This window comes from Vulpes vulpes, chromosome 13 (genome assembly GCF_048418805.1).
Source record: "Vulpes vulpes isolate BD-2025 chromosome 13, VulVul3, whole genome shotgun sequence".
Taxonomy (NCBI): domain Eukaryota; kingdom Metazoa; phylum Chordata; class Mammalia; order Carnivora; family Canidae; genus Vulpes; species Vulpes vulpes.
In genome coordinates, this window is record NC_132792.1 from 63,960,161 (window position 1) to 63,981,859 (window position 21,699).

The window sequence follows — 21,699 nt, forward strand, 5'->3', positions numbered from 1 at the left end:
CTTGTATGTGACTTTTTCTCGTGCTGCCTTTAAGATTTTCTCTTTACTTTTTGCCATTTTAATTCTAATACATCTGGTGTGGCTCAAATTACAGACTGTTTCCTGGGTGTCTGTTTCCTTACCCAAATTAGCAAAGTTTTCAGCTATTAGTTCTTCAAATAAATTTGCTTCTCTCTTCTCCTTCTGAGACCCCTATTAATGTGCATATTAGCACACTTTTTGTCCTCCTAGTGGTCCTTACACACACACACACACACCCTGTTTGGCTTGGATTCTTCACTCTTCCAGATTGCTAATCCTTTCTTTTGCATCCTCTGTTAATATCCCCTAAGTGTATTTTTCATCTGTTATATTCTTCAGCTCTGTTCTTTATTAAAAATATTTTCTGTCTTCTCTTCGTTGAAGTTGAGTTCATCCACTCTTAAGTCTAATGAACTTGATCATCACTTGGAACTCTTTACAGGTAGACTACTTATCTCCATTTTGTTCTTTTTCTGAGGCTTTGTCCTCTTCTGTTTGGAACATATATACTTCATGTTATTTGCCTGTGTTCATTGCTATAAATTAGGCAGAACAGCTATCTTTCACAGTCTTGAAGGAGTGGTCCTGTGTAGGAATGCCCCGTGTAGACTGCATGTTCCTGCCAGCTTTGAATGGTGAGTTGGGATGGGAGCAAGTGTCAGCCAGGGGTGTCCTATGGGACACTGTGCTAGGACCATGAGCTGGTGGGGGCTTGAGGCTCACTTGAGCCTAGCAGGCTGGCTACAGTGCCTGGACCCTGTTCCTTGTACACTATTAAGATGGAGGGGGAACATAAACAATGGTAATCAGCAATGCTTTCCACCTGAGTCCCAGTAGTTTCCCTACCATTCCACACTTGGGTTAGAAAATGGGTCTCCTTCACTCATAGGTTAATTGCCCTTTAACCACTGGTATGGGGCAGCCCCGGTGGCACGATCCTGGAGATCTGGGATCGAGTCCCATGTCAGGTTCCCTGCATGGAGCCTGCTTCTCCCTCTTCCTGTGTCCCAGCCATTCTCTCTCTCTCTCAATAAATAAAAATAAACCACCGGTATGTTTTTTTGCTGTGCCCCAGGGTTGGCAAGTCTACACACAGGCTCCTCCATGATCTCCCTCCCTGTGTAGTTTGTTGTATTGGGGGTGGGGTTCCTGTCACTACTGTGTTGGTCTCTCCCACTCTCAGTGAGCCTCAGTTCTTCAAGAACAATTGCTTTATATGTAGATTCGAATTTATCAACTCCCTACCCTACTATCCTGGACTACCTACAAAAAGTTTAGACTTCTATTTTTGGAGAAGTTGTCAGAAGGATGGTTTTTCCAAAGTATTTGTTTCTGGTAGTTGTTACCTCATGTTGTCTTCTTTACCACTGAGACACAGACTCAGGAATTTAATATGTCAAGAAAACAGTCTTATACAGAAGGGCTTATGATGGGGGAGACAACCAGAACTAGACTGTTTTCCTGCTCCACCCCAGACCTGTGCCAGTAGGTAAATAGGAGGACACCCGGCAGAAATCAGCCTACTGGAAACTACAGTGACCTAATGTAAAATCATAAAAGTAGTAGTTTATTTAGCTCTCTACCACTCAGAATGTATTGAAACTCGTTATTTTACTTAATTTTATGAGCTGAGCCAGGTTCCTCTTTTGAAAATAGGACTTCTATTACTCCTAAGTCCAGTGCTCTCTGACCCCTACAAACATACTAGTAATTTAACTTTCTGAGCCTCAGCTATAAAGTTTAATTATCTTCATCATCTTTCACTTCAGGTATTGTGTTCAGTGGAAGAAACAGACTGGTGAATAAGTGGAAACAGACTTCCATTTAAGAATGCAGAAAGCAAATTATAAAGAATCTACACTTAGACTCTTACCCATTAAAAAAAAAAAAACAATATATAGGCCTTATCCAAGGAAAATGTAAATTTGCTTTATTTTAAAACAGTAACTTCCTTCCATTGGAGCAGTGGCCAAATTCAATACTGATACAAATATAAATTTCTCAGGAGGTCCAAATATGTAATTCAGGCAAAGTTTCTGAATTTTTTTTAAATCAACAGTTAGAAACAATGTAATCAACATATGTAAAATAAGTCACAGTTCAAAATTTAAGCTGAATAACATCTGCTAATATTGAGAACATTGCACATATTTTCAATAACTTAAACGTCTATCTCCACTTCTTTTTACTAGATTTAAATAAATCCAAATATTTACTCATGGTAGGAGATTCTGGCATTAACTATAGCTGAGTTTAACAGAAATACAGAAAACCATAAAGATTTATCAAACATTCACGAATGATCACTTAACAGCAATTCCTCAGAAGCTCTCAAATGAGAAAGGCTGTTCTCCAAATAGCACCTAAGGTTTGCTGTATAACGTAGTTTGACAGAACAGCACTCTGACCAATGATAAACTTCTTACAGGAAATTCTTTCGCCTATTCAGTGTTTCATTATAAAGCTACTATATTCGACCACTATTAAAAATTTTAAAACCCTATTATGCTGCCATTTCCCATTAAGTATTAACTTAGCAATGAGTCATCTTTATGATGCCATTTATTCAACTGGAAAAAAAAAGATGGTACATTCTGGTTTTCACTTGTTATAATAAGAAATCAAATTATTGAATTAAATCTGTATGAACCCTAAATTTTTTTTCTCAGTGCTGAACAGCACTAAAGTGAAAGCAGCTTTCATAGTCTTTGACTTCCCTTTAAACGAAAGCATTATGGAATTTTTAGCAGTGAACATTATCTGGTCCCTACTTGAACCCCATCTCCCAAGGAAATGAGATAGAGAATCTAAGGTAAAAGCCCTATTAAGGCAAAAAGGTTCCAATCCTAAATATTTCACTCCAACAACCTGTGTTCCATCACTGAGTAGTAAATGATTACTGACAACTAATGATGGTAACAGTACCCTCACTGACGTCATTATTAAATTTTACATACTGTTATATCCAAATATATGCATATAAAATATTTGCATGGATAAATTAGTGTTAAGAATTAAAAACTCACATCTACAAATGTCCTTTCTTCTGAAATCTATATGTTTTCAAGCCTAGAAACCTAAACATTATGACTACACATTAAAAACATGTTACCTCTGAATACAGGTTATGGAAAACCTCAGAACTAATCTCATAAGAAAAACCCCACAAACTTAGGGTGCATTTGTTATTGCTGAATCTAATTAGACTTAAAAGGATACCACTGAATACAAAATTCAGGTATTTACTAAATACTGTTGATTTCTACTAGCCAAACAGCCCTAACCAACCAACAGCTGGAACAAGGATAGTTTTTCTCGGCTCACTGTCTATTAGGAAGTTGAAACATTTTCAATTAAAGCCTTCATTTTTCCTGTAGACTTCAACATGTGTGGCCCAAACTAGAAAAGAAACAAAAAGTATAAATAAAGATACTGGTTCCGGTAACCATAACGATACACACTCCCCTCCTAATCAAAGATCTGGGTATTTCTGCTGAAAAACAAAGCAGCTATTAAAACCTTAATGAATTGACAGGCTGTTATAAACATGACACATTAACAGAATGAAATACAAAGAGGTAACCAAATTACTTCCTAGAAAACTATAATCACCTTAGCAAGATCATAAGCTTTAGGCCAATTTCACCTCAAGAATGAAGTACGAAGTTTCCTTTATTCAATGTCTTCAGAGTTTCAAAGATGCTAGAATTTCTAAGATTCCTGCCTCTCTCAAATGGATAAGTACGTATTCCACATGACAGTAAAGAGCTAGTAAAGGGCTAATATTTGAAAGTTTCCATGAAATCTGCTCAATCTTCACCTAGGACCTGAAACATCCTGCAAGGCCCAGGTTAAATCTCACCTTCTTCAAATGACTTTCACAGGACACCCTAAGGAAAAATTCTCTTTCTTTACTTTGAATTCTCTATCATAACATACACACTGTCCTAAGATATAAATTTTATTATGAATTTCACTTCACTGTGCTTACATATAAATAAAAACACAGCATGGAAAATTTAACACTGGACATGCTAAGTAGTGAAACTAGGAGTTGGCTCTTGCTTCCTTTTTCATGCTCTTCTATGACCAATCTGTTTGTGGGTAGGGGCTAGTTCCTGTGGCACATCTTTCTGAATCTTGCAGAAGCCACAGCTGAATGTCTTATGAAATGCACATGCTCAGCAAAGGAGTAAATGACCACGTTGTACAAGTAAAGAAATGTGACCTAATACTCACCAACACTGTTTCTGAGGTGGCCTCAGATGCAGGTTTTGGAATTCCTTTTTCAGATTCACCTTGACTATCACTTCGATATCGATAAGCAAATTTCTTTTTCAGAGCCTCTGCTATGAGGGCAGCAGGGTCAGTGGCATCCACAGATTTGGGCTTTATGTCCTGTTCTGACCTTAAAGAAGTGAACAGAAACCAAGGGGACATTTCAATATGCCGGCATCCCTCAGAGAAGTACTTTGTGTGCCTTTACATGCTTGGCAGCACTTCTCCAGCATCACAGATACCCAGTGAAGTTACTGACAAACGTTGAGAGAAGGAAGATAGAAACTCTAAATTTAAGGCTCAATAAACACACAAAGATGCCCAATGAATAGCCACTTAGTTCAACTCAAGAGCATGTGTTATACTCTCCTTTGTCAGGGCAGATACACTTCCATTCTCCCATAGCCTAGTGATTACCATGGTAGATGTACAGTGCAGCTTTACTGAATGAATGACTAGATGATAACAAAGATTTCATATAAAACTTTAAATTCAACAGGAGGAAAACTAAAAAGCCTGGAAATGTTTGCTGATTTCTTAGTTATACAGGAGACACTTGAGGCCTTGTTTTTTAAAAACTAAACACTAGAACTCTTCATGGTAAACAGGTTATTAAAGAAAAGTTCTCAAGAAGCCTAGTATTTTGCTTACTAAACATAACAAAAATACAGGAAGTGAGAGAAGGTAAATGTATCCTCACCTTTTTACTGACCGCAGTTTTACACTATTCATATCTTTAAGGATCTCTAGCATATTTGGCATATCAGATTTCTTTGGACTGCTCTTAACCAGAGTCTTTCCAGCACAAGCTTTTTTCTCTCTTCGCTCTTTTATCAAGTCAATAGCAGATACACTTTGGTGGAGTCCTGATGGGGGTAGGGGTGGGGGAGGTGGGGGAGGTGGGGGGACAGAGGGTGGTGCTGCAGCAACAGATGTGGTAGGTTCTAAATCAAAAATAAGGAAAAATCACTTTTAACAGCAAAATTATGCTAAGGACTTTTGTATACTTGAAATCAATATGCTTAAACCCTCAGTTATGTAATTAAATGAAGTTTCGGTTACTTGATTAGAATCTTGAATATCTATCTAATCCCAAGCTCTCCAGATGGAAAAGTTCCATTTAACTTAACAGGGGTGTTTTTGTGATCTCAAAAGTTCAAGTCTGACTGTTGCAATTTGTAACTACTTTTAGATAAAATATAAAAGAGTATACTGCATAAACATTTTCAATATAGACAGTGATACATTTAGTATAATTTGAAAAAATTGATAATTTGTTTCATTTTAAGAATATTTACATGTAAGACATGGAGAAGTTTTAAGACTTAATATTCAACAAATTCCTGAAAGGAAAAAAATAAAGTGGTTACAAAATAAGGATATAAAAATTCATCTTTCTGTGTAACTAGAGGACAGAGAGTTGTTCACAGGTTGGACTGTATTGACTAGGACTAATATTGAGCTCAATGCAAAATTTTTACTCCAGGGATTTCAACTGTAAACAGAACATCTTATAAACCTCCAAATGATCTCATTTTCAGTTTTCCTAGTTTGCCAGAAGAGGGAGGTAAAGCAAAAGAGAAATGCCATATAATAAAAGTTTAAAAAGATAGAACTTATGGTTTTTTAAAAGTTACATGCAAATTTCGTTAAAATAACCAATTACTTCTCAAGCGCTCAGTGCCCAGAGGACATTGGTCTGCTGTCCATCCTGGCCGTACTCATGTTGCATGAGGTCTCCGTGTTGGGTTACAGTACACTCCAGCACACGTGGCTTGGAGGCAGAATAACTATCTTTAAACATTAGAGTTGCCAGCAGGTTAATAGGCTGGGATTTCAAGGCTAGGATTTCTTTTCCAAAGTAACAATGCACACAAATAAAAGCAAAGAGTATTAGACCAAGAGTCACAGGATCTGAATTCAGTTTCTACTCTGGGCAAGAGGAGGAGAAATGACTATTAAGTAGCTACTATGTACTAAAGGCATTTTATATAATTTGCACATTTACTACCACAACAACTGTACAACGTAGGTACTATTAGCCCATTTTACAGCAGGAAAGGAATGTAGGAAGGCCGAGGACTTGCCTTGGGACATGCAGGTCAGTAAACAGCACTCAACCCTGTCAGGGCGGTTTTGAGATTACTTCTCAGCTGATAAAATTGGTGCCATTATCACAAAGTGTCCCAGTGCATTCACAAGAGCAGCAATTCAACTGTATGAATTTCAGTGTTTACCAAATTCATCCTCTCTGATAGCATCAAAATTGTCCAAAACCAACAAAAGCTACTTAAACTTGATTGGGTCTTGGACTGGACCATGGAGAGGACTGACCTTTGGTTTTCTGACAACCCCATCGATGTTACTTACTAATACATTTTAAAATTAGTGGCATTCTCCTAATTCCCACTTCACTGGTTAAAACAAATTTAGGATTTACAGACCTGCAGTGAGATTTTGCTGTTCTTGCAGGGTCACAATTTTGGCAATCTGTGCCCTGAGAGCAGCAAGTTCATTTTCAAGGGCACAGATCTTCTGCAATGCTTCCTCATTTGCTAGTGCGGTCTTCTGTTGAGGCTCTTCTGGAGACAGACTTGGTAAAGAAAACTGTCTGCTTGGCGGCTTCTCAGAGAATGGAAGGTCATCTTGAAGGGGCTGCCTTGATCTGATGTCTGTCCTGTAAGGAAGGAAGGATGGCTATTACAGGCTTTGTAAGAAAATATAAATATCATCATTATCAATTAATCAGATCATAGTATCTGAGAAATACTTTCCAGACTGACCTTACATAATACATAAATCCCCTCCTGTAAGTTTCGTAACAACAAAGCACTTATCAACGTGATGTAGATACAAGCCAGGTCTCTTATTGCCATCATTCTTCCTAATCTCTATATGATATGCACAAACCCACACTGTCATGAGGCACCACTGATGTTTTTGCTAAGTCATGTCTTGTGTGGGTTTGAACTAAGGTGAAGAAACTTCTTAATGCTCTTAAAAATGGTAAACTAATTATTGGTTACATCTGACAACAAAATCAAATCAGTAATACAGTAGCCTTTCACCAGGGTATTGGCTGCTGCATTTTAAGGTAAGTGTTATGTATGTATGATAGAATACAAAAAATTTCACAATATAATGTAACAATCTGGACCAAATACAGGATCAGAAACTGAAAAGGAGGGACAAGAATCAACTGAACCCACACGTTAACTACATGCACAGTCTCATCTTCACTTGGGTGTAAAGAAGTTCTTTAATACGCGCTGCTCCATAGTTCTAAATAGCAGTCTTTTGAGGCTGAGAATAAAATTCAGATTTCTTCTCAATTATCAATTTATTATGCTATTTCCTCCTATTTTCTACAATTAGGTTTTCTGGCTCTTTAAAGCCCTTTGTTCTTCCAGTTTTATTGAGGTAAAATTGACAGTTTTATTTAAAGTGGATACCATGATGATCTGAGTACACATTTTGAAATAATCACAATGATCAAGTTAATAAACATATCCCGGTTTCCCTCACAGTTTCATGTGGTCATGTGACTGAGTTCTGGCTGACAAGATGTTGATAGGAGAAGAATCCAGGAGAAAGTCCTTTCATCTATAGCCCATCCCTGTTCCTTCCTCCTGAGTCTTGAGTACAGGGTGACGACTGGACCTGAGAGTCCCAGCCAGCCAAAAGCTAACCTGGACGTGGAAGCCAATGCTAAGGATGGCAGAGAGCCTGTCTGGGTCCCTGTGGACAAAGTAGAGCCACTGTCAGCTTCAGACTATTTACTCTGGATGTTTTTGATTTGAGAGAAATAAACTTCCAAGTTGTGGAAGTTGCCATTTGGGGCTTCTCTGTTACATGTACTCAAACCTAATCCTGTTATAAGACCATCATTAAGTTCTAATTTTTAACTGGATATTGATATTGATATTTTTGCTTTTGAGATGTTATAATTCTTTACTCTGCCTTGCGTTCTAAATGAAGGAATTCTTGGACCTTTAGCTTTCGGTATTCACTGAATTCATGTTTTTCTTCATATCTAATTTTGCTTATACTGTTATTTTACCATATATGGAGGATGCCTGTAAACTTTTTACCTGAAATATTAGAAAAACATTTGGAGAATAAATGTCCCAGTTGTTACCTAGCCTTAGCTTAGCTAGTAAGTAGCTTTAATAATAGTAATTAATTTTATTTGGAGTATCTGTGGGATAAAGAAATAGGTTTGGCTTACAAAGCTCCAACTACTATTCCCTTTCTTACCTCCACTCTGGGAAGAAACAGGTGATGAAATTTCTTAAGAAGTACATGAAGATTAAACAATGGTAAAAGCTTCTCTAAGGAATAGAACCTATGTTCTGATTAAATACATTAAGATGTTCTTTGAAAGATTACATGTTATATGTTACACATTAAGATGCACATGTTCTAATCACCTACAATAAAATAATTTTAACAAGATACTGACATTTTTAAAAAGATTTCTTAGAGCACATGCATACGTGAGGGTAGGTAGGGGCTGAAGGGGGGGGAGGATCTCCAGCAGAATCCCTGCTGAGCACAAAGTCCTACATGGGACTCAATCCTAGGACCCTGAGATCATGACCTGAGCTGAAAGCAAGAGTCAGACACTTAACCGACTGAGTAACATTAAAATTGGAGCCCCAAAACATTAAAATTAAAAAAAAATTTTTAAAACATTAAAATTTTTAAAAATCACTGAGGCTTTCTGCTGATACAACAGGCTGAATTCTGATTTCTACCTAACTTTCATCAGGTAGGTCAAGTGATTTTGTTAAAGAGCTCCATACAATAAACATATTGAGTAGAGAGAAATTAATCTCTTGAATGAAGTTTTGGGGGGTATATTTACATAGAATAATTATATTTAATATTAGTATAATTTCCAGTATTCTTTTTTAAGATTTCATCCACTTATTTATGAGAGACAGAGAGAGGAAGAAACCTAGGCAGAGGAAAAGCAGGCTCTCGATTCACAGGGAGCCTGATTCAGAACTCCATCCCAGGACCCCAGGGCCATGACCTGAGCCAAAGGCAGACACTCAACCACTGAGTCACCCAAGTGACCCTCCAGTATTCTTACTTAGTATGTTACTTCAACTATATACTTGATAATTCTTTAGGCTTTTAATAAAAAACAATAAAAATAAAAAAAAAACTACTCCTTGAAAGTACTAGAGAAACTGCTCATAGGTTGCATAGTGGTACTTATGTAATTCTAGTCTTAGAAATAGATCTGGATAAAATACAGAACTGTCCAAATGTAGAAGAATTCTGTATTATGCTTGTTCCAAACAAGAGTGGAAGAGAGTATAACAGACAGAGTTTAGAGGAAGAGAGTGGTCAGAAGCCCGGTGTACACAGGACAGGAGGAATGCCACCACCATGGGTATCAAGGGTACGGGTATTTGTTAGAAGACACCTGGAAGTGGAACTGAGAAGAGAGAAGAGAAACACAGAACCTCTGGATAAAGACAACTCTCTAGTCCCACATCTTCCATTTTCTATGAAAGCTGAACTTTGTTTTGATAAAATGAACCTAAGAGAATGAAAATATGTTATCTGGGGATGGAAATGAGAATGATGGTTTGCTTTCTTATTATGTATGAGCACAGAAATTTTTTGAAGTCTGTATTATAACAGCAAATAAAGTTAAATTTTGGATATCAGAATCTTTAGTGCTACTAGACAAAAAAATGGTGTTATAATACTGCTTATTCAAGAACTGGTGGTCACTTTATTTTTTAAGCTTTAAGTAACCTCTATATCCAACAAGGGTCTGGAAGTTATGACCCCAAGGTCAAGACACCTATGCTCTTCCAACTGAATCAGGTGCCCCCTAGTGGTCACTTTAGTAGAGACTCTTTTCCCACCTAAAATTCTACACATCTCAGGATCTAAAAGTATTAAATGATTTTATGTTGGTCTTAAAATGTTATCAAGTAAGCCAAATTTCAAATCCCATGAACGTTTACTCTTCAATATCCAGAATTGGAACAAGATAATATGACAATTTGGATTAGGAGATCAACTTATCAACTATAAATCATGTTTGAACAGCTTACTTTAAAATACCTTCTTCCTGTCAAAATAAATTGAGAGAATTAACGAATCCTGAACGGCAACTGCAATGTTAAAAAAAAAGAATTAAGTTACTGCATCTCCCCATAACTCCTACAGATCAATTTTTCCATTTTGATTTTCTATCTACTGAAAATTAAGGACAAAGCACTCATCATTGTTAATCTTGAAAACCAGTGGTGCCAGGATAAGAGGAAAAATGTCTAGGCCTTTAGAAAAATAATGTAAGTAACAGTGTCAGATCATCTGTATTTTATGTCTACCCCATTTTTATAAATTTGATGATACAGGACAGCCTTGAGTGGCTCAGCAGTTTAGCGCCTGCCTTCAGGCCAGGGCATGATCCTGGAGACCCAGGATTGAGTCCCACGTCAGGCTCCCTGCATGGAACCTGCTTCTCCCTCTGCCTGTGTCTCTGCCTCTCTCTCTCTCTCTCTCTGCCTCTTATGAATAAATAAAATCTTTTAAAAAAATAATAAATTTGATGATACAGATTCTCTATTTCCCTATGTGAAATACTGTTAATGGTTATTATGAGTCCAAACAATAATTATAGGAAAGGTAGAACTTAAAATGTGGATTTTTAGAAGCTGAAAAAAGAAAAGTAATTCTGAAGTGATTATGTCTTCTCAAAGCCATAGAAAGATTTCACATTCAGAGATCAAGAACCCCCCCAAAACCCAAAAGTTGTTCTGCAATATTCTTGTATATGGAAAATATTTAGATTTTATGAAATTCTCAGACATGTCCTTTCCTTTAAAAATATATACACAGACATGTTCTATAAGATATATGACAATTCATTCTCTGAACCGTGTTCTGTTACCTCTCAGAGAACTAGTAAAAGCTACAATACAGAGGCAGAATCCAAATGTAGATAAGTATCTTTTCTAAAATTTGTAGGTGTAATTCTGAGAAGTCTTAAACTAAATATAAAACAAAAACAACAAAAAGAAGGATCAAGTATGGATGTCCCAAAAGCAGAGGACAAATCACGATCATCTCAAACTGTTTTCTGCATCCCAACTTCTACAGGGAGATTTCAACCTTTTTGGTTTGAGTTTGCCTCCAGAATGACTTATGGCAAAAAGGAACAGGCTCCTCCTGTTCATAGTGTCATTGCATAAGAGTTTCCTAGCTGTTATTTTTGTCAATGATATTATCAAGAGCAGCCACTTTTGGAGTACAACTTAGATAAATATGAAGGGCTTTTTAAGCTCCACTGGCCATTTCAAAGAATATTCTAAAAATATAATGCACTTCTGAGGTCCTTTCTCATCACTCAGCTAATAAAAACTCAAAATTTGAGATCATTTTAAATTAGCCCATTGCCCTGTGAAAGATGGTATTCCTAGGATGATTTTCACTAATCCTCCTTACCTTTTTAGTTTAGAGAATAATCAGAAAGGTATAAAAATATACTCTTATTGTCAATGTGATGTAGGGAGGGGGGGAAAGTAGCAATTTAGTTCCCTGAAAACATGAAATTGGGTAGAAAACTAAGTCTTTCCAATTTTCAAGGTCTTAGGATTAAGCCCTACGTTGTGGGGGGGAGGGGGCTGCTCAGTGGGGAGCCTGCTTCTGCTTCTACCCCTCTCCCTGCTTGGGCGCTGTCAAATAAAATATTTTAAAACAATAAAATAGGAATGAGTAACACCTGCTTTTTGGTGTGCTAGGAGTAGGAAACAGTCTTGCTCTAATCCACTGAGTTTTCTGGTCTACCCTCACACCTGTGGAGCTATGGCAAGTCAGGATGCTGGTGTATGGAAGCATCTCCTTCGGAATCTTGTGAGTCAGTGTCCTCCTCTATGAGGTCAGAGTTCCTCCCCAACACTAAAACAGCACATTCCATTCTATACTTCTATTCAAATCTGAAAAAGTAAACTGGGTAACCTTAGTCAAAGTCCTCAGTCTCATGCTATCCTTATATCACAGATTTTTATAAATATGTTCATCTTAGTCATCAGATTACAAACATTGTGGTATAAGAAAAAGGGCTACCTTTAGTACTTTCGAGTCTTATAAACTTATAAATCTGCATTTAATACATCCTCATATGTATGATATATGTGGCATTCAGAATGGAGAATAAGACAGAATTAGATTAATATAAACAACTGGAATTGAACTTGAAATATTCCAATATGCCTTAAAGTTCTTCTACTCCAAAAGCAATCAACTACTTGATGACAATGTCTATGTTGTCAACTAAGAAATCACAGGTATGATAGTCTCAAATTTCATCATACATATTACAAATACTATGTCATGTATATATCTCAAGTACACATTCTCCTTAAGCTACTATTATGAAAGAACAAATGGGTTATCTCAAACAAGATTATCAGTTATACTGATCCTTTCAAACAATCTCAATACTCCTTCTAATTCTTTCCAATTCTGAGGTCATTCTGTTAATTGAAAGGGAAATGAAGACATGTATGAAAGAAAAAAAAGAGGCCTTACTTTATGCATGCCACAATGCTAAGTTTTCTTTTAAAATTCTCCTCCAGGGGGCAGCCCTGGTGGCGCAGCGGTTTAGTGCTGCCTGTAGCCCCTGGTGTGATCCTGGAGACCTGGATCGAGTCCCATGTTGGGTTCCCTGCATGGAGCCTCCATCTCCTTCTTTCTGTGTCTCTGCCTCTCTCCCTGTGTCTCTATGAATAAATAAATAAAAAATCTTAAAAAAAAAAAGTTCTCCTCCAGGGGCATCTGAGTGGCTCAGTCTGTTGAGCAGCTGCCTTCCAGAGTCCTGGAATCAGGCTCCCCAGCTCCCTGCTCTGCGGGGAGCCTGCTTCTTCTCCCCCCTCCCTCTGCTGTTCTCCCTGCTTGTGCACTCTCTTGCTCTCTCTCACTCTCTCAAATAAAACCTTTTAAAAATAAATAAAATTCTCAAGATACGTATTAATCCTTCCAATATAAAGAAGAAAACTGAAGTTTAGTGCATTTGAAAAAAATCATTTGTACAATAACTCTGAAGGACTCATATATGCTATTTTTCCAGAGACAAAAATACCATGACATTGTAGCTGTTATAGAAATATCATCAACATAAATTTGAAGGGAGAAATAAACAAATATCTTGAATAGCTTTGATTTTCCTACAAATAGGAAAGGCAGGGAAACACTCAAACTGAAATATACAAGTCCTTGAATATACTCTCCCTCAGATTTTAAGATTTAAGTTACATAGGGTGCCTGGCTGGCTCAGTCAGAGCATGAGACTGTTGATCCCAAGATTGTAATTTCAACCCCCATACTGGGTGTAGAGATTACTTAAAATATTTTTTTAAAGAAAAGAATTTACAGGTTTTATTTTATTATGTAATCTCCATCTACAATTTGTCTAAATCAATGCAAAGAGCAATATAACACCATACTGCAAAAGAAAAAGTCCACCCAGTTCTTCTAATCATGTGGGCCACATCATTAACCCTGGAATTCTGGAGGCACTTCACTGCCTTATCAACTTTCTCCCTCTAGAGAGCACCACTCAAATCCAAGTAGGTCTCCTTTGCTTTCTTCTCACTTTGTTCAAGTTCAGATTATCCTTACCTAGAACACATCCAGGCACCTGATTTTCAATTATTTAGTCAATTATTTTCAAAACCACAGACCAAATCCATTATTCAGATCCATTATGCCAATTCAGTTACTATCATCACAATTCCTCTAACAGCTACCAATGTCATATCCTCTGCAAACATGACATTTGTGTTAAAAGTCCTTTTGAGACTCTTTCCAGGAAGATGGAACAGGCTAGCTTTCTCTATTCTTCCTCTTAACTAAAATTAAAAACCCCAGACATCATATAAAATAAATGTAAGATGACTGAAAGCTGAGGAGAAGACAGAGTGGCTGGGACTTTGGGATCCAAAAAAACGACATAGAAGTGAGTTCCCCAAGTTTTTCTTCTGCTTCATATGCCCCAGACTGGTTGCTGGAGTAATGGGTAACCCAGAAATGTCAATGGATGAAGGGGGGAAAAAAAGCTACAATGAAAGCCTGCTCTTCTAGCCCAAGGACCAATGAAAGGGTAGGCTCCCAAGAGAGAGGACTTCTATAAAATAACTGCCTTAGAGGCACCTGGGTGGCTCAGTCCGTTAAGTATTAAGGGTCTTAACAAGGAGAGACTTAAGGAGGTTAAGTCCACTAACCATCATGGTATAGTGGACACAATGTGGGGAGCCTCAAATGACACCCCATCCAGCAGTAATGAGGCACTCACACGTACCTGCTGAAATAAGTGTCATAAGAGGCCGAGGGCAGAGGAGCTAGAGCTCACTCCGACCAACCACCTCAGGGGTGAATGGAGGCTTAATGGGAAATCTGGATTTCTACTTCTGCCTGGGAGAAACCAGGAAGCACACACACTTCTCCTGCCAGAGTGCTATTAGTGAAAAAACAGTAAAAGAAAAAGCTTAGATCCAGGGTCTCCTATACCAAAAATATCTAGGTTTCAATCAAAAATCACTCCTTAAGAGACGCTGGAGTCCGGGGAGCTGCCCTCCTCTGGGGGGGGGGGGGTCGGGGACCGGGTCGAAGCCCCACCCCACCCCCCAGCCTGCAGCCACCTGGCTGCCATCTGGCTGCACTGCTCAGTCTCACAGCTCCTCGGCCAGGTTCCGGGCCCCAGTGGCATCTGCCGTCGTGGCGGTCTGGCCGCTGCACTTTGGGTTTCTGAATCCCAGAGCTGGGGCCCGACTTCCTAGAGGCACTGAGGCTGCCGAGATGATTTCCAGAGCTGGGCGGTGCAGCTGTATTTTGCTAAAAGGTCAATGCAGAATGGATCAAAGCAGAAAATAAGCCTGTCTGGCCAAAGCAAGACTCGACTGAAAGCAGTAACATACCTAAAGCAGGAATGGCTCAATCAGGAATTGAGCCCCCCTCCCCCTGCAAAAAAAAAGCCTCGGAAGTAAGTATCTGGCAGGATCCCTATTTAAAGGGGAAAGTCTTCCGAGCAGCCTCTTCTACTGAAAGGAATTTCTGCGTGTAGATCAAGGATTAAAACATTGTGAAAAAAATTAAAAAATTAAAAAATTAAAAAATTAAAAAATAAAACATTGTGAAGATTTGGGGACTTCTGTAATTTACCGCTAATTATTAGTAAAACCCTTCAGGAGGATTCACACTTTGAGTACAAAAAAGAGGACAGAACAAGGGAGAATGCATTCCACTCTTGGGAGAAGAACCTCAGAGATTGAGGGACTTTTCTTTCTGTTTTGCCCCAGAAGAAAAGGAAAACACCTGGAGCTGGCCTGGCTCTGAAGAATCATAGACCTTAAAATGATTTCCCAACAGTTAATAAGAATGGTTAAAAAAAAAAAAAAAAAAAAAAGGAAAAACCTAAAAAAAAACCCCAAAACTTAGGGATATCTATAAGGCGTTAGAGGATGAGAATCTAGCCAAGGAAGAAGAAAGGCTTAAGAAAGTTAATAAATAATGGTCAGTGATGCAGAATCATGAGAAGGGGTTAAGAAAAGGCCTCTGGATTTGTTACTTAGAATAGTGTTTGTTATTTTGTTTGACTGTTTTTATTATTATTATTATTTTACTATTTCCATTGTAGTTTAAATTTGGAATAGATGATACATTATAAAATCAAAAGATAAAAGGAAATGCTTTACTATTGTACTGGACATCCCAGCAACAAAAAGGCAAGGAAAAAATGTATAAGGATTTGAAATACATGAATCTGTTTTTTGGAGAAAAAAAAAATCATTCCTTATACCAAGAACCCTAAGGAACATAAACTGAATGAAAAAGACAATAGATGCCAACTCTGAGAAGACAGAGATGTTAAAATTATCTGCATACTGTAAAGAAGCTGTGATAAAAAGGCTTCAGTGAGCAATTACCAGCACTCTTGAAATAAATGAAAAACAGCAAAGAAACAGAAAATATAAAGAACCAAATTAAAATTTTAGAATAGGTAAAATAACTGAAAAACACAGTGGACAGGATCAAAAATAGAATGGTGAAGACAGGAAAGCAACAGTTACTTCGAAGATAGAATAAATTATTCAATCTGAAAAACAAAAAGCAAACAGACTAGAAAAAAGAATGAATAGTCTCAGTAACCTACTGAGCTATAAAAGATCTAATATTTGTGTTATCAGGTTCTAAGAGAGGAGACAGAGGGCTAGGCTGAAAAAAGTACAAAAAAAGAAAAAAACACGTAAAATATTTACAGAAATGACAAAAGACATAAACCTGAAGATTCAAGAAACTGAGTGAGCCCAAAAAGAATAAACCCAAAGAAATAAATGCCAAGAAACATTCAAAATTCTGAAAACCAAAGACAAAGGAGAAATTTTCATAGCAGCTAGCTATAGGGGAAAAACTTCACAAGACAGGATTTCTCATCTGAACCACAGAGGCTTGAAGAAACGGATATATTTTTTGAGTTCTAAAGGAAAAAACTAAGAACTCATAACCTCATATCCAACAAATATATCCCTCAAAATTGGAAAAATCAAGAATTCTCAAATGAAAAAAAAAAAAACCTAAAAAAATTGAGAGCAAGCACATCTACCCTAAAAGCGTAGCTAAAGAAGTTCTCTAAACAGAAAGAAAGCAATAAAAGAAGAAACTGTATCAAGCAGAAAGAAAAACACAGCAAAAGTATGAGTAAGTAAGTAGACTTATTTTCTCCTCTAAGTTTCATGTTTCAGGGAAATAGCATACTATCTGATATGATTCTAAAATGTCTGGAGAGAACATTTTTAAGAAAATTACAAACAGGGGAGGGTATAAGGACATAAAGGAGATTAACTGATAAAATGACACCACCAATAGAATGTGGTAAATTAGATATATACAATGTAATACTTAGACCAACCACTCAAAGAACTTTACAAGGAGAGAGACTCAAAAACATGGATAAATCAAGAATTCCCCCAAAAAACTAAGTATCCCACAAAAAAGAAGAAAAAGAGTAGACTTCAACTCTAACATAATAATTACATAAATGTAAATGGTTTTACATACACCAATTAAAAGACATTGACAGAGTGACCCAAAAAAGTATGACTTAACAGTATGCTGTCTACAAGAAACTAACTTCAAATGTAATGACATAGGCAGAGTGAAAATATATCAATAAAATACAGAAAACGATCTGGACAGAGAGGGACACTAAATAGTGAAATGGTCAGACACTATTCTAATATATAAGTTCTAATATGTATGCACCAAAAAGACTTCAAAATACGAAAAGCAAGAACTGTTAAAACCGAAAGGAGAAATACACAAACCCACAGATAGTTGAATCTCAACACCCCTTTACTACAACTGTTAGACAATCAGGAAGGATAGAGAAAAATTCAACACGATCTATTTGAGACTTATAGGGTATTCCATGCACAACAGAGTACACTTTTTTCTGAAGTAACCACAGAATATAAATGAAAAGGGCCCATATATGGGACCAGTAAAATAAAAAAAATTCAACAAACTTAAAGAATGGAAGTGTACAGCATGTATTCTCTGACCACAAGAGATTCAAACTAGAACCAAGAGCAAAATTTCCAAACATTTGGAAACTAAATAAACTTCGAAATAAGCCATAGGTCAAAGAAGATGTCTCAAGGGAAATAAAAAAAAAAAAATACAGTAAACTAGATTTTTAAAAGATACAATGAATTGAAATTTGTGGGGTGCAGCCAAAGCAATGTTGAGAGGGAAATGTATAGCACTAAAATGGTTTTACAGTAGTCTCCCCTTACCCATGAGGGAATATGTTCCAAGACCCCCCATGGATGCCTGAAACTATAAAGAATACTGAATACTACATATACTATGTTCCTGCCTACATATACACTGACGATAAAGTTTAATTAGGCACAGTAAGAGATTAATAATTACTACTAATAAAATACAATTACAACAATCTACTGTAATAGTTACATGAAAGTGATCTCTCTCAAACTATCTTATTGTACTGTACTTATCCTTCTTGTAATGACACATGATAAAATGCCTACATGATGAGATGAAGTGAGGTGAATGATATAGGCATTGTCATGCAGAATTAGGCTACTACTGATCTTCTGATATGTCAGAGGAGAATCATCTGTATCTGGACTGCAACTGACTGTGGGTAACTGAAATTGTGGAAAGTGAACCACAAAGGAGGACTACTATATTAGAAAAAAGGAAAAGTCTCAAATTAATAATGTAAGCTCCCACTTTAAAAACCTAGAAGAATAAGAGCAAAATAAACTCAAAACAGCTAGAAAAGGGGGATCCCTGGGTGGCGCAGCGGTTTGGCGCCTGCCTTTGGCCTGGGGCGCGATCCTGGAGACCCAGGATCGAATCCCACGTCGGGCTCCCGGTGCATGGAGCCTGCTGATCTCCCTCTGTCTGTGTCTCTGCCTCTCTCTCTCTCTGTGTGACTATCATGAATAAATAAATAAAATCTTAAAAAAAAAAAAAAACAGCTAGAAGAAAATATTAGGAGGAAAAAAAAATCCATAAAATTGAAAACAGAAAAACAGGCACATCAACAAAAAGAACTGGTTCTTTGAAAAGCTTAATACAAATGACAAGTCAAAAAAAGATACAAATTACTACTATCAAGAATGAAATGGGGAATACTATAGACCTTGTAAACAAGAAATACTACAAAACAAGAAATACTACAAATATTGTACACATAAATTTGACCACTTAAATGAAATGGACCAATTTCTTGAGAGGCACAAATTACTACATCTCATCTAACATGAAATTGATAAAACAATCCTGTAACTTTAAGGAAACTGAATTCATAATTTTAAAACACACCAAAAAGAAGTCTCCAGGCCCAGATGATTTCACTGGAGAAAACTATGAAATATTTAAATAGTATCCCTCCTATACAATCTCTTCAGACCATAGAAAAGCACTGTTCAATTCATTTTATGAAGCTAGTATTATCTTGACACTAAAACCATAAAAAAGATCACAGACTTAAATGTAAACAAAACTATATAAAAAAAAAAAAAGGCCACATCCCAACATTGAGAAATCTGATAGATCAATGTTCTCCTCCAGTCTCCTCCAATAAAACAGATAATGAAAGAAATCATGCAAAACGGACCAGTTCAAGCCATAACTGAAGTCCATGAGGACTTCTTCCATTATAAGTAAAATAGGAATATATAGACATGTTACCAAAACAAATGAAGAATCAGGAAAATATCAAAAGTTTCAGACACATGCCATCAAATTCACTGGATGGGGGCACACTGTAAAGAAGTAAAGAACACAAGGACAGAAAAAAAAAATTCTGGACTACTGCCAATTCCTGGGAAAAATATCAGAGTAAGTTATTTCAGGATTCTTCAAGGAGTAAATGAATCTGACATTGAAAAGTGGATTATCACAGGTTGGCACCAACTGACAAGTTCAGAAGAACCACAACATAAAATTAAATTTCCAAAAGGCCATGCATTTAAGTAACCCCTTAAATTGAAATTAAGCAAAGTGAGTGTCTCTGTGACAGTGGAATCTTTGTCTCTTCACCAAGTTATTATAATGTGCCTGTTTTCTGGTTTTACCCTAGGCTTCATCTTATGCTTCCTTTATATTACTGAATATATAAAAACACTAATGGACAGCTGAGTAGCTAAATGCCTGTAAAGTTCTCTAGATATCTTTATTTTTCTCTCATGATAATATGACTGATATTTCACAAAAGTGTGACAGTGCTTGACTTAAAAGTTCATGGCATTCCTTTGTAGAAATGAACTAGTTTCTGTCTTTAACCAATGAAGATTTCAGACGAAAAAAAAAGGCAACAGAAACACCAATTTATCAACTTCATGATTTTTTCAAACACATAAGGTTTTCTTATTTCAGACCCTGTTTATGATTTGTCAAAAGCAATGGAAATAGACTGGTTCTCTCAATAAGCTAACATTTGGTTGTTTTCATTTGTCTTAACCTAACTTACAATCTGAACTCAAAAGGAAAGTACCTCCCCACAGGAAATAAATATTCTTTCTGGTAATTTACTCATTATACTGTGCAATGGCCTGTGCTGTAAAGAAGATGGTATCTGGGAGGGAAAATTTCCCACTACTCTTCCTTGCTTCTTTTGGTTGGTCTAATAATTAAATTAACAAAGGAGAGAGATGCCTGGGTGGCTCAGCAGCTGAACGTCTACCTTCAGCTCAGGACGTGATCCCGGGATGCGGGATGGAGTCCCACATCCGGCTCCTTGCAGGAAGCCTGCTTCTCCCTCTGCCTGTGTCTCTGCCTCTCTCTCTCTCTGTGTCTCTCATGAATAAATAAAATCTTTAAATAAAAAAAATTAATTAACAAAGGACAGATTTAAGAGAGAGGGAAATCTGCAGACTCTCACAGTAGGCCCATAGTTCTCACACTGACAGCAAAAACATGATCCACAAAAGAAATAAATTGGTAAATTGGACTTTAGCAAAATTAAAAGCTTTTGCTTTGTGAAAGACTATTAAACAGATGAAAAAACAAGCTTTCATTTGTCTCATTATATGTGGGAGAAAGGTTTACAAACTACATTATCTGACAAGGACTCATATCTAAAACACATAACTCTTGAAAAAAAATCCCAATTAGAAAATGGGCACAAGATATGAAGGACGCTTTATCCAAAAGGGTAATAAAGATGGCACGTAAGCTCTTAAAAAGATGTTCAAAGTCATTAGCCATTAAGGAAACACAAATTAAAACTGCAATGAAATATCACTACACAACTACTAGATTGGCAAGAGAAAAGAATGACGACATCAAATACTGGTGAAGATGCATCTGGATATTGCATACATTTCTAGTAGAAAAATAAAATGGTATAGCCACTCTGGAAGATTGTCAGTTTCTTAAAACGTAAACATGCAACTATCTTATGACTGAGATGACCCACCAATTACACTCACAGGCATTCATCCCAGGGAAATAAAAACTTATATTCATTCAAAATCCAGTTCACAGGGATGCCTGGGTGGCACAGTGGATGAGCATCTGCCTTTGGTTCAGGGTGTGGTCCTGGGGTCCCAGGATCAAGACCTGCATCGGACTCCCTGCATGGAGCCTGCTTCTCCCTCTGCCTATGTATCTCTGCTTCTCTCTGTGGGTCTCTCATGAATGAATAAATAAATAAATCTTTTAAACAAAAACAAAAAAACAAAAACAAAATCCGGTTCACAAATGATCACAGCAACCTTAATCATAATAGTCAAAAACTGGAATCAGGGCAACCCGGGTGGCTCAGGGGTTTAGCGCGGCCTTCAGCCAGGGCGTGATCCTGGGGACCTGGGATCGAGTCCCATGTCGGGCTCCCTG

General features: G+C 37.1%; 1 protein-coding gene across 2 annotated transcripts in view; it reads right to left on the reverse strand.

Moving 5' to 3' along the window:
* Positions 1-1,928: 1,928 nt before the first annotated feature.
* The window catches only part of MTFR1 (mitochondrial fission regulator 1), a 75,471-nt gene continuing 55,700 nt past the window's right edge, over positions 1,929-21,699 (reverse strand). For both annotated transcript variants that reach the window (XM_072734645.1, XM_026012044.2), the window contains exons 5-8: positions 6,744-6,976; positions 5,000-5,243; positions 4,261-4,429; positions 1,929-3,420 (exon numbers count right to left, since the gene is read on the reverse strand). In XM_072734645.1, coding sequence (XP_072590746.1) covers positions 3,352-3,420; positions 4,261-4,429; positions 5,000-5,243; positions 6,744-6,976 — 715 coding nt within the window. In that variant the 3' untranslated portion in view covers positions 1,929-3,351. The remainder of the gene's footprint in view (positions 3,421-4,260; positions 4,430-4,999; positions 5,244-6,743; positions 6,977-21,699) is intronic.